The sequence below is a fragment of the Ailuropoda melanoleuca genome, chromosome 2, assembly GCF_002007445.2.
Source record: "Ailuropoda melanoleuca isolate Jingjing chromosome 2, ASM200744v2, whole genome shotgun sequence".
NCBI classification, from domain to species: domain Eukaryota; kingdom Metazoa; phylum Chordata; class Mammalia; order Carnivora; family Ursidae; genus Ailuropoda; species Ailuropoda melanoleuca.
In genome coordinates, this window is record NC_048219.1 from 146,797,516 (window position 1) to 146,813,682 (window position 16,167).

General features: G+C 38.0%; 1 protein-coding gene across 1 annotated transcript in view; it reads right to left on the bottom strand.

Annotated features, from left to right (window-relative positions):
- SESTD1 (SEC14 and spectrin domain containing 1) overlaps positions 1 to 16,167 on the bottom strand; it is a 128,328-nt gene that overhangs the window by 26,283 nt on the left and 85,878 nt on the right. The window contains exon 10 of the mRNA XM_019799233.2: positions 8,423 to 8,545. Coding sequence (XP_019654792.1) covers positions 8,423 to 8,545 — 123 coding nt within the window. The remainder of the gene's footprint in view (positions 1 to 8,422; positions 8,546 to 16,167) is intronic.

A 16,167-nucleotide genomic window follows, 5' to 3' on the forward strand; every position in this document is an offset into this window, starting at 1 on the left:
ATATAAAGTATATATAAGTAACTTCAAATAGGCCTTCAGCAATCCTATCACATTTCTCTATTCAATTCATTTTCCCTCTCATGATTGTTTTCTTCACTCCTTAAATTTCCAACTCCCTTTTCCCCTCTTCATTCTCAGCCAAAAATCTAACTTAATTCACACGGAAGCAATCAGAAGAGAACTCTCTCATCGTTTCACCGACAAACCCATGACCCTTCCTCTTTGTGCAGCCCTATGTTTTCCCTCCCCACTAAAATTGCAGATGAACTGTCCCCACTTCTAAGCAGCCAACTTCATTTGTGCTATCTCTACTCTCTGTTGCCTACACAAGGCTTTGCCCTTGCACTTAATCTTCTCTCTCCCTTCATCAATTCATCCTTTTCAATTGGATTATTTCCACCAGCAAATAAGCTGCAGTGTCTTACATTAAACAACAAAATATACATTTAAGATGTGTATTTTATATATACATATATAATATATATTACTATATATAAATTAAACAATTAAAAAAAACCTCAAGACCAAGACCATTCCTTAAAGGAGTACTCTATACTCATTCTATCTTCTATTTTCCATTCTCTTTTTAACCCGTTCTAATCAGGGTTTTGTCCTTCCTGCCCTTAGCAAATTCTTAGTCTTTATCTTATTTGGGCCTCTCAATTGCATTTCAAAAAGGTGACCACTTCCTCCTTGAAATGCCTTTTTCTGTTCTCCCCTCAGACACAACAGCTCTGCTGGCCCTCCTTCTGCTTCTTGTCCCGTAAATTTAGGAGTGACCCGGGGTTCAGCTTTCCAAAGGCTCTCTTCTTCTAAATCAATACTCCTTGGGCTTGGATGAGTTCATCTAGTCCCATGCCATTAAATAACATCTATATGGTGATAATTCCCACATTAATATCCTCACCTTGTCCCCTTCCAGGAACCCGACAGTGATGCCCAAGTGTCTACTAGCTATCTCCATATGGATGAGTATTAGACATCTAAAATTTAACCTGCCCCTGAAGCTACTAATTCTGCACCCTCCCAACCTGCTTCTCTCCAGTCTTCCCCAACTTAAGAGTGGCTAAGGCCAAACATCTGACTCTTCCAAGAGCAAGTCTTGCTGGCTCAACCTCAGGAATGTGACAACTTCTCATTGCATCTACTGCCTCCATTTTATTAGTCTCCTGTCTTCCTATTTTGTTGTTTGTCCCTAGTCCTTATTTTCTATATGGTAGCCAGAGATCTTTTAAAAACATAAATCAATTCTCTGCTCAAAAATCCCTCCAAGGATTTCACGTAACATTTAAAATAAATGTCAAGGGGTGCCTGGGTGGCTCAGTTGGTTAAGCATCTGCCTTCAACTCAGGTCACGATCCCAGAATCCTGGGATGGAGCCCCACATCTGGCTCCCTGCTCAGCTGGGAGTCTGCTTCTCCCTCTTTCTCTGCCTGCTGCTCCCCCTGTTGTGCTCGCTCCCTCTCACTCTCTGTCAAATAAATAAAATTAAAAAAAAATAAATTTCAAGCTCCCTTTTGTGGGCTAAATGGACATGATTTGGCCCTTGACTCCCTTAGAAACACTGTTTCGTGTGACTCCTTACCTTGCTCACTGCACTGCAACACCACCAACATACCTGCTGTTCCTTTACAATGGCAAGTAAGCTCCTACCTACAGTGTTTTTACTTCTGTGTCCTCAATCTGAACTGCCTTTTGCTTGAATTACTCCTTCATATCATTTCAAGGTTTCTGATTAAATGTGATCTCCTCAGAGAGGTCTTTCCTAAAAGCCCCTTGCCTTACCTGCTCTCCACTCCCTCTTTCCCAATATGAATTTAAGTTCCACATTATAAGACAGTGCTATATACCCAAGAGCCTAGAACATGTGACATTTAGTATGTGCTCAGTTAATACGTACTGAATGAACATATAAAACATTTTATATCAGACAATGTAGATTAGCTGACATTAAATTAACTAGGTAACAGGAACTGCTCTAAATGTAGTCTACTTTTGTGCCTTGTAGCTAAAACTTGGGTTTCTCTAATTTGTCATATTGTTTTATTGCTTTAACTACTATGAAAATCTTTGAATATCATTATATAGACAATGTAGTCAGATGTAGAAAAGAACGACAGATCTGAAAGATGAACTCAAATCTTTTCTCCTTATAAAGGGTGTCATCTTTATTAAGTCACTTATCTCTCAGAACCTGTTTCTTTCTTTAGAGCAGTGATTTTCAACTGGGGGCTGTTTTGCTTCAGAGGGAACATTTTGCAATATCCAGAGACATTTTTGGCTGTCACAACTGAGAAGGCAAAATGCTGACGCATCTAGTGGGTAGAGGCCAGTGATGCGGCTAAATTAACCTATAATGCGCAGGTGAGCCCCTACAACAAAGATCTCTCTGGCCCACAGTATCATAGGGCCAAGACTGAGAAACCCTGTTCTGTACAACAGTGATGATATTATCTGTCTTACCTACCTTATTGGTTATTGTATAAATTCATTACATAATACTATGTGTAAAATACTTTTGAACCCATACAGTGATTATAAAGGTTAATGGAGACGGATTTAAAGCAGAAAATACTACTTGAGAAAAATATCACAGTAGTGTTCTGAAATAGAGAGGGATTTCATAGTCTTCTCTATAGTACCTGTCAATTTAGTTAATGCTCTAAACAAATAGATACAATTCTTTGAAGAATAGTCATGATTCAGAGAAAAATAGTAAACGAAAGGATTAGCATCCTGGGTCACTATGTCTTACAGTGAGATCTATCCATATCCTATTACCAGGGGTGCTTACTAAAAACACCTAAGCCCCATCCTTGACCTAGTAAATCAGAGTCTGTGGGCATATGGCTCTGCAAGAGGCAGTTTAACGATCACTTCAGATAACTCTTAGGACCACTAAGGTTAAGAACAACCATCCTGGAGCTGATATTTTTCCTAGTCTGAACCTGTAAAATAAAGGCCCTAGTAACCAGAACAAGGATGCAAACAATTTAAGAACTAGTACGTTTCTTAAAATTAACACCTGAAATTAAAGAAACTCACATTAGGAACTGAGGCTGTCCTAAAGAAATAATCATTCTCCCTAGGATGTAAGGAAAAAAAAAAATCCGGCATTCACAGACACACACTCTCTCTCTCTCTTCAAATTAATCAAAATGTTTCTTCCCAGGAAATAGAATATAAAATGTATGGAACCTTAGGTGAGCAGGCTGCATTCAGTTCAGTCTTGGCCATCCCCTGGCCTACCTTTTATGAACATTTAACTGCATAGAAAAAAGAATCAATTCCAAGACATGTAATTTGGATTTAGATGGTAGGTAAGAAATGAGCTTGAATGCTCACATACTAGGACAGAGGTAGTCATCAGGATTGACCCTGGAATCATGTGGGAACTGGTGGTAAGGCACAGCTGGTGAAATAATGGGTATTTATTCTTAAACCAAGAAACAGGAATCCCTTAATCTAGTAGGAAAGAAACACTGCCAGCTCACTTAATTAAGGCTAATATGTTTGCGAGGGATGGGTGTTGACTCTTCATGTATACACGTTTTGCTGCTTATCATTAGACACAACACAACAGTGTTCTATTTGAAGACCGAAAGTCAGCACTGTGAGATGGGAGATACGAACAGAATACTAAAGTTTCAGAGATTTATACTTCTGTACATTCCTATGATGTGTTTTTCCTAACAACTACTTATCTCAACCCAAAAGATAAAATAAGATTACTGAACTAAAACACTTTAAAATTTATTTTAAGTTACTATAATCATTTTCTTATACCTTCATATTTTTTGTTGTGCTTACCTTGTATTAAAAAAACCAAACTTCTTTTCGACACTCCTTGACAAAGAACTACATATTAGTAAGATTTTCATTTTCTGTATATTAATACCACATATTCTAATAAATTTGGGCTTATTTTTAGCTTTATGAATTATGCTTTTATGAAGAATCTAAAATTTAATATTTGATAGAGTGATTTAATACAAAATGGTATGTTGATTTCTACCCCTATTAAGCAATCAATACACTAGAAATTAGTCATAATTTCATTAAGACCTGAACAACTCCAACATATGCTTTAAAGTGTTGACTCTTATTTACAAAGAGAAAATAAAGCTTTTAATAAAACGTTAGAACATCATAAGCTAATATACTCATCCTGCATCAACCTATTCACAAGGTGACAAAGTAGTGCCACCTATTGGTTGAAACAGTGCAATTCTTATTTGTAAACCTGGTAGAATGAAAAATTTCAAACTATTCAAGAGTGGAAAATGAACCCCATGTGCCATCCATCTTCAATAACTGTCAACTTATGGCCAATTTTGTTTCTTTTATACTCCCATCCAATTTGTCCCCACCTCCCAATTTTGCAACTGACATACATCATTTAAAGAAACAAAATCCATAATACGTCATCAATGTTTCTTTTCTTTGAGCACCAAGTCCATGAATGCAAACATCAATATATGTGCATATGTCCTCAAATATTAAGAGTATAGGAATGAAAAAAATGCTATTATCTTAAGCACATCCATGAAATTTAGTAGCTTTCTCTGAGAGTGAGCTAGTGAGTGAGACAGACTGACAGAGACAGAGAAAAATATAGAAAGGGAGAGAGAGAGAAATGCAGAGATACAGAGAGAGAAAAAAGAATTTCATGAGTATGAAGAGACCGGTGTTTCAACCCTAGTCCAGCTATCCAGTGATTGAAAAATGCTCTCTCCCAGTTTCCTGATGTATAAAAATAAGGTGATGGTATTAGAAGAATCTTTAAGATCCTTTCCAATACAAAAGTTCTGAAATTTTATAATGATTTCACATTAGAAGTAAACTTAAGCACACATGAGCTATCCATAAGCAATTTGTTCCTTTCAATTAATTTTTAGGGGCGCCTGGGTGGCCCCGTTGGTTAAGCATCTGCCTTTGGCTCAGGTCATGATTTTGGGGTCCTGGGATGGAGCCCCACATCGTCCAGACTCCCTCCTCAGTGGTGAGTCTGCTTCTCCCTGTCCCTCTACCCCACCCTCGGCTCGTGGTCTCTGTCTCTCTCTCTAGCTCTCTCTCTCAAATGAATAAATAAAATCTTTAAAAAAAGTAAGTAAAATAAATTGTTTTTTAAATTTTATAAATAAAAATACAGAAACAAAAATCTAAACCCAAGAACCTCTATGTATACCGTTTGTAATTTTATCCATACTACATGCAATATAAAATGTGCTTTTCAATTCCTTTTACGAACTTCTTTGTAATAGGTATATAATCCAACCTCAAAGTATAATTACTCCTCTTGACATCTTTAAAAAATAATAAAATATAGATAAATCCTGCCTTTAGAATCCTCATGTGTCACATATCTTTATTTAAAGGACTTCGGGGATACTTTCATAACTAAATCCTCTAGATGAAGTCTAGAATATTCTACAGCAAATACTGTTTTCATGAACAAAAAAGGGTGGGATGCCTGGCTGGCTCAGTCAGTTAAGCATCTGCCTTCGGCTCAGGTCATGATCCCAGGGTCCTGGGATCAAGTACTACATCAGAATCCTTGTCAGCGTGGAGCCTGCTTCTCCCTCTACCTGCCACTCCCCTGCTTGTGCGCTCTCTCTCTCTCTCTGATAAACACAATCTTAAAANTAAAAAAAAAAAAAAAAAAAAAAGAACCAAAAAGGGTACAAATTATACGATATAGTTATCCTATAGTAACATGCTCCAGAACAATCCACAGGGTTCAAATAAATCACAGTTAGTATCAAAAATATCAACAGAATTAAGTTATTCAAAAAGTACCAAGAGGGATGCCTGGGTGACTCAGTGGGTTAAGCTCCAACTCTTGATTTTGGCTCAGATCAGGATCTTAGGGTCACAAGGCTGAGCACACGGTCTGCTTGAGATCCCCTCCCTCTGCCCCTCTCTGCCCTCCCTGCCCACATGGGTACACATGCTCTCCCTCAAATAAATAAAATTTTCAAAGATTTTTTAAAAATTTATTTGACAGAGAGAAAAAGAGAGAGGCAGGCAGAGGGAGAGGGAGAAGCAGGCTCCCCACTGAGCAGACAGCCTGACATGGGGCTCGATCCCAAGACCCTGGGATCTTGACTTGAGCCGAAGGCAGGCATTTAACCGACTAAGCCACCCAGGTGCCCCTTAAATAAAATTAAAAAAAAAAAAACAAAAAACTTCTCTCCCTCCCTTTCCCTCTGCCCCTCCCTTCTCTCTCTAAAAAAATAAATAAAATTAAAATTTAAAAAAAAAATTAAAAGTACCAAGAACATTAAAAGATTATAACCTCAGGAACAGGGGTTATAAGTTAAATACAAATTATTCAGTATTTTTTTTTTAGTGTAAAAGGAAAAAATATTATGTTGGACCCTGTGAAATGAATAAAATATACAGATTATCTTCAATTACAAGATTTCATTTCTAAATCTCGTACAAGTACTGGAGTGCTCGGGTGGCTCAGTCAGTTAAACACCTGATTCGATTTCGGCTCAGGCCATGATCTCAGGGTTGTGAGATTGAGCACTGCATGGGGCTCTGCAATGGGCATGGAGCCTGCTTAAGATTCTCTCTCCCTCTCCCTCCTTCCCCCTTCCTATTCCCTCTCTACCAATCAATCAATCAATCAATCTCTTACAAGTACTAATTAGGAAAGTTGCAGACAATATATACACTATCTTTAGATGATTCCAAATCCAAATCTTGTGATACCTCTTCTATATTATTCTCTCAGCTAGATTACAAGTCCTATAGAGTACAGTGTATATTTTATCTGCCAATGCTGATTATTAAAGATGATCTGAGGACTATTATAAAGAAAACAATATAAGGAACTAAACAGAATGGTATGTATTAAAGAGGAAAATAATGTCAGATATTGTTAAAACACATCTTTAGTAAAGAGTAAATGATACCTGGTCAGCAATTCAAATTTATTCCTGAGAAAAGCGATTCAACATTTATTTTTTAATCTCACTTAGTTAAAATACACATTTATTAATACGATTCAGCTTTTAATTACCACTTCAACTGGGGAAGTTAAAGGCAAAGAAAAAAATGAGATGTTCAGATAATCCATAAATATCATCTGGGCCCAGAGTTTAAAATTATTATCCATCAATTTTTCTTTTCAGTTCTCTATTATTGTGCATTTTTTTTAAAGATTTTATTTTTATTTATTTGACAGAGAGAGACAGCCAGGGAGAGAGGGAACACAAGCAGGGGGAGTGGGAGAGGAACAAGCAGGCTCCTAGAGGAAGAGCCTGATGTGGGGCTCGATCCCAGAATGCCGGGATCACGCCCTGAGCCGAAGGTAGACGCTTAAGGACTGAGCCACCCAGGAGCCCCTGTTATTGTGCATTTAGATCCTAGTGATCAGGATGCATGTTATATTCATCCCTAAACACATAATTTTTTTCCCGATTAACACATAAATCCAATCAGGGTGTCTTCTGATCATTTGCATTTGGCTTTTTTTGGTTTTTTTCGGTTATTTTTGGAGGGGAAGGCTAGCTTCTTCTATTACTTATTTATGGAAAAATGTTTTATTCTTCATATCATATGCAAGGTTGAATGCTCTGTGTGTGTGTGTAAACTGATCAATTTTTTAAGCCACATAATCTAAGGAGGTAGAAATTAATGAATTTGTTTATTTTTTCACTTTTCTAGTCAACCTATTTAAATTGTCTTCAGAAATAAGAGGACTTGGGGAAGTAAAGGGGTGAACTGATCCACAAAGTGGATGATCACTTTCTCAATAATGAAGAGTTAAGTTTAATAAAGCAAGGGCTTAGGATAAATCAACTTCTTCCACACAGAAGTTGTTAAATTTTAAGCCCTCTTGAATGATTTTGATCTATAATCTGCCTATAGATTATTTTCTAATTTTGTAACTGTGATTTGTTTGATCAACCCCTTCACAGTTATAAGTCGGAGCCCCTAAACGCACAAAGAATGGAAAGATATCCTGCACCGTCTGCACTCACTCTCCATCAGTTGTGATTAGCACAATTCCGGAATTACTCTCAGGCATTAATTGTACTGTATACTCCCTAATGAAGCGGGGACATCCCAGGCCTCCCTCTGAGGAATTAAGGATCATAATTTCTGTCTCAGGACTATAGACGTATTTTTGTACTATCACTCTTTATTCTGTCATGGTAATTTTTAAAATTTCACATGAATTTTGTTTCTATAAAAATATTATAAAAACTGTATTGGAGCCAAGAGAAAAACCAAACTTGCAATAAATACATACTCAGTGGTCAAAATGTACTTTATGGCTTCTAAATATTAAACATACTATACTTTATGTCCCTATACCAAAGTTTATAGCAACTTATCCCTTAGTACCAAATACTAATTATGCACAGTAATAACAGCACCGTAACTTGCAGAGAGGAAAAGCACTCACACTGTGCTGGCTCTCAATCTCTTCGTGCTTCTGTTGCAGGGCCTGGGAGGCCCGGATGGAATCTCCAATCCCCCACTGGGCTCGTAGTTGTTCTGATCCAGGCCCTTCAAGCCAGTTCACAACCTATAAATGAAGTTGAGACAAAATCTTAAAATAATCAAAAGCTTTTCAAACATTCAATATTTTCTCCTCCCAAAGTTCCTCTAATCTTTTTTTGTAATTTTTAGTTTTTATTTATTTAACAGAAAGAGAGCACAAGCAGGGGGAGCAGCAGGCAGGAGAGGGAAGAGCAGGCTCCCCACTGAGCAAAAAGCCCAATGATTCGGGGCTCAGCATGCAGGTTCTTGATCTCAGGACCCCAGGATCATGACCCGAGGCAAAGGCAGACACTTAACCAACTGAGCCACCCAGGCACCCTAGTTCTTCAAGTATTTTTTTTTTAAGATTTTATTTATTTATTTAACAGAGAGAGAGAGACAGCCAGCGAGAGAGGGAACACAAGCAGGGGGAGTGGGAGAGAAAGAAGCAGACTCCCAGCAGAAGAGCCCCACGTGGGGCTCGATCCCAGAACTCCGGGATCACGTCCTGAGCCGAAGGCAGACGCTTAACGACTGAGCCACTCAGGCGCCTCCCTCAAGTATTTTTAATTCAAATTCTTTAAATTCTATCATATAGGCAGTAAATGTTTCTTTTCAAACTACATGGCTATAATCTGACAACTTTTCCGAACCAAAATCTCAAAGAATGTACACTGTAGCACCTTAGGCTTTCAGCTGTCTTATCATCTGCCAGGCTAAAAGAAATCTGGAATGCTCCCATAAAAGAGGATTAAAAATTAATTTATGATGATAAGAAAATAAGAGAACTATAGGATTTTGTGTTGGATGGGACATCAGAAATGACACTGGTCAAATTTCTTATCTAACACTTAAGAAAATTGAATTTCAGAGATAACTGACTTGCCCAAGGTAATATAATCCATTATTAAAAACCTAGGACTAAAAGCCACGTGTCCGGATTCATAGTCAAATGTTCTTCTTGAAGTACTGATAAAACTAAATGAATTAAGTAATTAACTAATATGAAGTTAAAATGCTACTTTTGTCACTTTGAAAATTACAAACTAACTGTAGAATTAGACTACTGCAATACCCTCTAGGGGTCTTAGGACGAACTAAAACATGCAGACCTACAGGCCATCTGAGGTCCCACTGGCACCACTCAGTAGGATGTAAGGTGAGGAACGACAGTTTGCCAGAGCACATCAGGCATTTTTCTTCTGCCATGTCTCTGAAGCAGTCTAACAGTTCGGGCATAAGGTGATGAGATCTATATGGGACAGATGTGGGGGACACTCGGGCATCAAAAGTCCATAGCCCACAGTGCTCATGCATGCTACAGAAGTCCCGAATTCAAGAATGTTCAAAGTTATGCCTTCCATTAAGTATAAACAGTTCTCCCAGTCTAGATCCGGAATAATTTTTACTATAAAAGCAACAGTTGACATTACAAGTTTTACAGGTTTTCAGGGAAACAGAGCTAGACAGTTAAGCAAAGATCAAAGTCTCATGCAGAAAGGGTTTTGCTAACTCTTTACCCACAAACATACGTAGACGTAAACACACACACACAGTACAAAACTACATGGACAGAGTGAAGTAATTTTAACAGAAAAAATAATATTATCAAGTTTTACCTGTTACTGAATTAAAATAAGGAATTCAACAACAGATGTATGGTTATGCCCTAAATGTAAACTTAGGATAGTTTCTAAGAAGTAAATGAGGGTGTGTCCTTGGCATAATGTTAAGACCCAGTGGATAGACAGGCTTGCCTCAGAACTTTATAAAAGTATTACAGACCCATACTGCATTTCAATTCTTATCAGGTTAAAATACATTCCTTTAAAAATCTAATAGTTCATGGAATTTTTAACAGTTATATAAAAGTACCACATCATAGGGAAAAATCATGTCTATTTCTTTTAATTATTTTTTCACATGCCTTGCATTTTCATGTTACACCAGATATAAGTGCCACAGCCAATTCTTAGAGCACAAGTAATCTCTATCCTGTGTTTTTCACTTAACGTGACACTATAAAACTAAAATGATTTTCTATGCGGCTAGTTATTATTTACAAACCTCTTTCTTAAGAAGGCTGACCTCCTTGCCTGCCCTCCCATCTGTCTAACCAACTAACTAATCAACCAACCTATATACATATATATTTTCATATATATACATATGTATTTGTATATATACAATAGCTACTATATATATACAATATATACACTATATATGTATACATATATACATATTTGTACATACATATATACAAATACACACATACACACACACACTCTAAAAATAAACTTAGGATATATAGAGAGAAAGAAGTTCAAATGTAGTATTTTTTTTTCTCTAATTCTGTATTGTTTTCCTAGGAAAGATTTTCAGTAGAGATCTTGAATTCAATGACAATGTAATGTTAGTATACATTATAAAGTTGCTCTCTAAAACACCTTTTTCTATATGAACATCCAAGGAATGAAAGTTTTAACTGAGAATAACCTCTCCAAAGTATACAAACTGACTGCTGCTTTTAAAAAACTTCTGCCAAATTGAAAAATAGAAATCTCTCCAGGTATATTTTTAAATATAAGTAGACCAAATACATTGCAAATGTTTGCTTACTAAAAGTATACAATCTTTAGTAAATTATCTCTTCATGTTCTTTGCCCATTTATCTTCTACTTTCTTAAATATTAATATATTCTCAGCTTCCACTTTCTCTTTACAAGGTTTTAATAATGTAGTGCAAAAACTTAAAAACAAAAAAAAGTCAAAGTATTATTTTGGATTCACTGGAATAGACTTAAGTGCTTTAATTTTCTTGGCTAAACTGTTTTTGCAGTCCTAAATTCATCTGCAACCCCTTGTTGCCAAGTGCTCTTTGGAATACAAAGGTTGGCTGCTCAACATCTCTACTCTTCCCCTTTAATATTCTGTGTTAGCTATCTCTGGTGGGGCAGAGTACTAGGATCCTGTTTCTGTTAGCCTCTTTCACAATCATGAGAACACACTGGGCATGAGTCTCAATTCTAAATTCTGTTTCTGCTCCTACTAGTTAAAAGACTTTGGTCTGTCCATCTTCAAAATGATGTCAATGCTACCTACCATACAAAGGTGCTGTGAGGATTATACCAGTCGTTATATGTAAGACACTTAGCACAGTAGATAAATACTAATATTTGTTACCCTCTTTGTTTTTCCCACTTTTCTGAAGAAAGAAGCATAGTTCCTTCTGTCTTCACTCTTTCTATTAAGTTTTTTTAATTTTAATTCCAGTATAGTTAATGTGCAGTGTTATATTAGTTTCAAGAGTATAATATAGTGATTCAACCTTTTTTTTAAAAAAAAAAATTTTATTTCTTTATTTGACAGAGAGACAGCCAGCGAAAGAGAGAACACAAGCAGGGGAAGTGGGAGAGGAAGAAGCAGGCTTCCTGCTGAGCAGGGATCCCGATGCGGGGCTCGATCCCAGGACACTGGGATCATGCTCTGAGCCAAAGGCAGACACTTAATGACTGAGCCACCCAGGCGCCCCTGATTCAACAATTCTATACATGACTCACTGCTCATCATGATAAGTGCACTCCTTAATCCCCACCACATATTTCACCCACCCATGCTCCTCCTCCCCTCTGGTAACCATCACTTTGTTCTCTACAGTTAAGAGTCTGTTTCTTGACTTGTCTCTTTTTTCTCCTTTGCTCGTTTTTGTTTCTTAAATTCCACATGAGTGAAATCATATGGTATTTGTCTTTCTCTGACTGACTTATTTCACTTAGGATTATACTCTCTAGCTCCATCCATATCATTGCAAATGGCAAAAGTTCATTTCTTTTTGATGGATGAGTAATACTCTATTATGTATACATGTACACCACACTTTCTTTATATATTCATCAGTTGATGTACATTTGGGCTCTTTCCATAATTTCACCATTGTAAATAAAGCTGCAATAAACATAGGGGTGTATGTATCCCTCCGAATTAGTGTTTTCATATTCTTTGGGTAAATACCCAGCAGTCTGATTGTTGGATTGTAGGGGTTCCTGATCTTAGGGGGAAAGCACTCATTCCTATGATTTCGGTTGTGCGTTTTTAATATGTGGCCTTTATTATGTTCCCTCTAGACCTACTTTGTTGAGGATTTTTATCATGAATTGATGTTGTACTTTGTCAAATGCTTTTTCTGCATCTACTGAAATGACCATTTGGTTTTTATCCTTTCTCTTATTGATTTTTGTCCATTCACTCTTTATGAAGTTTGTCTCACATCTGCATTTTACAGTAAGATCCCTGAATCTCTTAAGGAAGCCCCTGAATAGTTTTATTCAACATTATTTTAAATGGAAATAAAAAATGGGGGCTCCTGGGTGGCTCAGTCAGTTAAGCATCTGCCCTTAGCTCAGGTTGTGATCTTGGGGTCCTGGAATTGAGCCGCGTGTTGGGCTCAGTGGGGAAAGTCTGTTTCTTACTCTCCCTCTGCCCTCCTCACCCCAGCTCACGCTCTCTCTTTTCCTCTCTCTGTCTCTCAAATAAATAACTAAAATCTTTGGGGGAAAAAATGGAAATATAAAGTGTGAGTTTTAAGGAAACTTATGTAAATATTTTGAAACCATTTTCCATTTCCTTTATGGAACTCAAGTCTCATTTATTGCTATTTATTATGAATACAGATATAAAGACAAATATACAATGGCTTTTAGTATTTTCTTTTAAAGATTTACCGATTTATTTACTTGAGGGAGAGAGCACAATAGTGTGGGGAGGAGGGACAGAGGGTGAGGGAGAGAAAGTCTGAAGCAGACTCTGACTCAGTGCGGAGCCCAACATGGGGCTTGATCTCACAACCCTGAGATCATGACCTGAGCTGAAACCAAGAGTCAGACACTTAACAGATTGTGCCACCCAGGCACCCCAGCTTTTAAGTTTTTAAATAATATAATTATTTCACTAGAAACATCTAAATTCTGATACTAAGGATGGAATAAAAGCATCTCAAAAGTTTTTAACTAATTAATAATGTATTATATGTTATTTTTTAAAACCTAAAATATTATTTAAGCATTTAAGCTCTGACTTTAGAATATTCTACAAACAAAAGCAGCAGGTTAATATAAATTATGATACCTGGGAAAAATAAGTCATTAGCACAGAACTTTCAAAGAGCCATAAAGTTAAAAACAAATTCTCAATAAAGCAAAGACATACTCTTGGTGCAAAAAACCAGTTTCATAGTCAAATACACATATAGTTTCAATGTATGCTGAAAGTAATTTTCCTTAGTGTGCAACATCAGTAATGTAGACACAGTAAAAGTATGACTATTTCTAATACAAATGATGCAAATTGAGGTTGAGGCCCCAGTAAACGAATCTATTTAAATGCATTAATGATGGTAGTTTGCCAAACTAGGCTATAAAACTTAATTTTAATCAGAACATCTTGCTCAGTCAATCTGAATATTAACTTACTGCAAAAGCAGATTCATGCCCAATCCATACCAATGTGACCCCTCAAATGGCTACATTTATATGCAAAGTATAACCTTGGAGATGTGCTCTTAAAATCTACAATGACAAATATTTGCAGAGGCCAAAAATTCATGCTACTATACAACATTCTTTCCTAGCTAGGCTGATTTCTAAAGGCTTCATGAGAAAATATCTGGAAGGACAAGGGGTCAAACCGGGCAGAAGGGCATGTTAAGCAAATGTCAAGCATCTGACCTGAAGAAAGAATTGGGGGAACTGGAAGCACAGCCTCCAGCTGTATCCTTATGCAACTCAGAGTGTATCCTATTTTGCATCTATGATACCTTCTACAAAGGAAGAAAAGCACATGGATGATTCTAGAAACAACATTTGTAATGCTGGCTGTAATTACTGCCACAGTAAATAATGAGAGTAACGACTGCATATTTCAGTTGAAGTGGTATCATCTCCCACCTAGAAGTACCTGAAAATCTAATTTTTAAATATAGCAGCAGCAGCATGGAGAACCTCTGCATACCCATGAACTCTAATGCCACTGATTTAAACTGTGGGGAATAAATGATAGTTATAATGGTTATTACTTATCATATAACTCATCTATTAGAGTTACTGATTTCTTTTTCTTTTTTTAAAGATTTATTTCTTTGAGAGAAAGAAAACGGGAGCAGGGGGCAGGAGCAGATGGAGAAGGAGAGAGAATCCTTAAGCAGCCTCCCCACTAGGACAGAGCCCAAGGCGGGGCTCTATCCCAGGACTGGATTTCGGCAAGTCAAGAGTCAGATGCCTAACTGACCAAGCCACCCAGGTGCCCCTGATTTCTCTTTCATTATGCCTTCAGTGATAAGATAGTAAAGAAGAAATTTGGAAAAATTCAGTTTTCACTAATTTAACATAAGTCGTGATAATCAACTTTATGATTATCTTTACATAAACAAATTTTTTTCATTTTCCACAAATCTGCAAGACTAAGGACAGTGCAGTTTATGTTCTGTGGATGCTGACATGATCAATACACATTTACTATATAGCTAAAGTAATCATTCTGGCAAAGGAAATAGATCTTTGCCTTAAATGTGACCTGTGAAAAAGAGAGGGCAGGAACAATTACATAATGAAGATTAATGTTCTAACCAATTAACGTGTAACACTCAAAGACAATGAATTATAATAAAGGTTATTTTTTTTAACAATAATCTTGTTACCATCATCACCATAATTATCATCATCATCACCTCCCTTCTCTAGTTTCCTTACCCAACTGAACTGGTCCATCATTTCAACAATGCATTTGCCAATACATTAACTACTTTGTCACTTTTTTTTTTTAATCATACCCACTAATCCCACGTAACAAGGCACAAATGCTGGATGAATCCCATTACCCACATTCTTTGTGCCTGCACTTCAGCATCCAGCCATGAATTGATAAGGTCACACAACAAGCCAGAAAGTTTCCACCATAAATCCAAGATCAACACTAGCTAAAAACACAACTACATTTCTGTAGTATTTTACACTTGCAATCACCACAAAGAAAACATTGAGGGGGGAGGAGTTAAGATGGCGGAGGAGTAGGGGACCCCTTTTTCAGCCGGTCCCCTGAGTTGAGCTGGATAGGTACCAGACCAGCAGGAACATCCACGGAATCAGCCTGAGACGCAGGAAGATACATCTGGATCTCTACAAATGAACATCTCCAGCGCTGAGTATCGAGGTACGAAGCGGGGAGCCGTGAAACCGCGCACAGATATCGGAAGCTAAACAGAAGGGGGAGGGAGCCGCCGTGTCAGGGCGCCGGGAAGCGGTAGCCACCTGCACGGGAGAGCGGACGGACCGCGGACCCGCACGCTTGAGACAGCAGACTGAGAACGGGAGCTCCGGGAGCACGCGCGGGGTGGCTGACGGGCCACCTGCACCAGGGAGCGGGCGGACCCGCACCCTGGAAACAGCATACTGAGTCTGTGAGCCGGGAGCGTGCGCCACCAAGCATCTCACGGAGCTCCGGAGCTCCGGTGTGCTCACTGGATCGAGGCTGAGACCGGGAGCTCCGGGAGCGTCCGCGGGGCGGCTGGCGGCTGGAGGGCCACCTGCACGGGGGAGCAGGCGGACTCGCGGTCAGCACCCGTGAGACACCAGACTGAGACGGGGAGCTCCGGGAGCCCGCGCGGGGCGGCTGGCG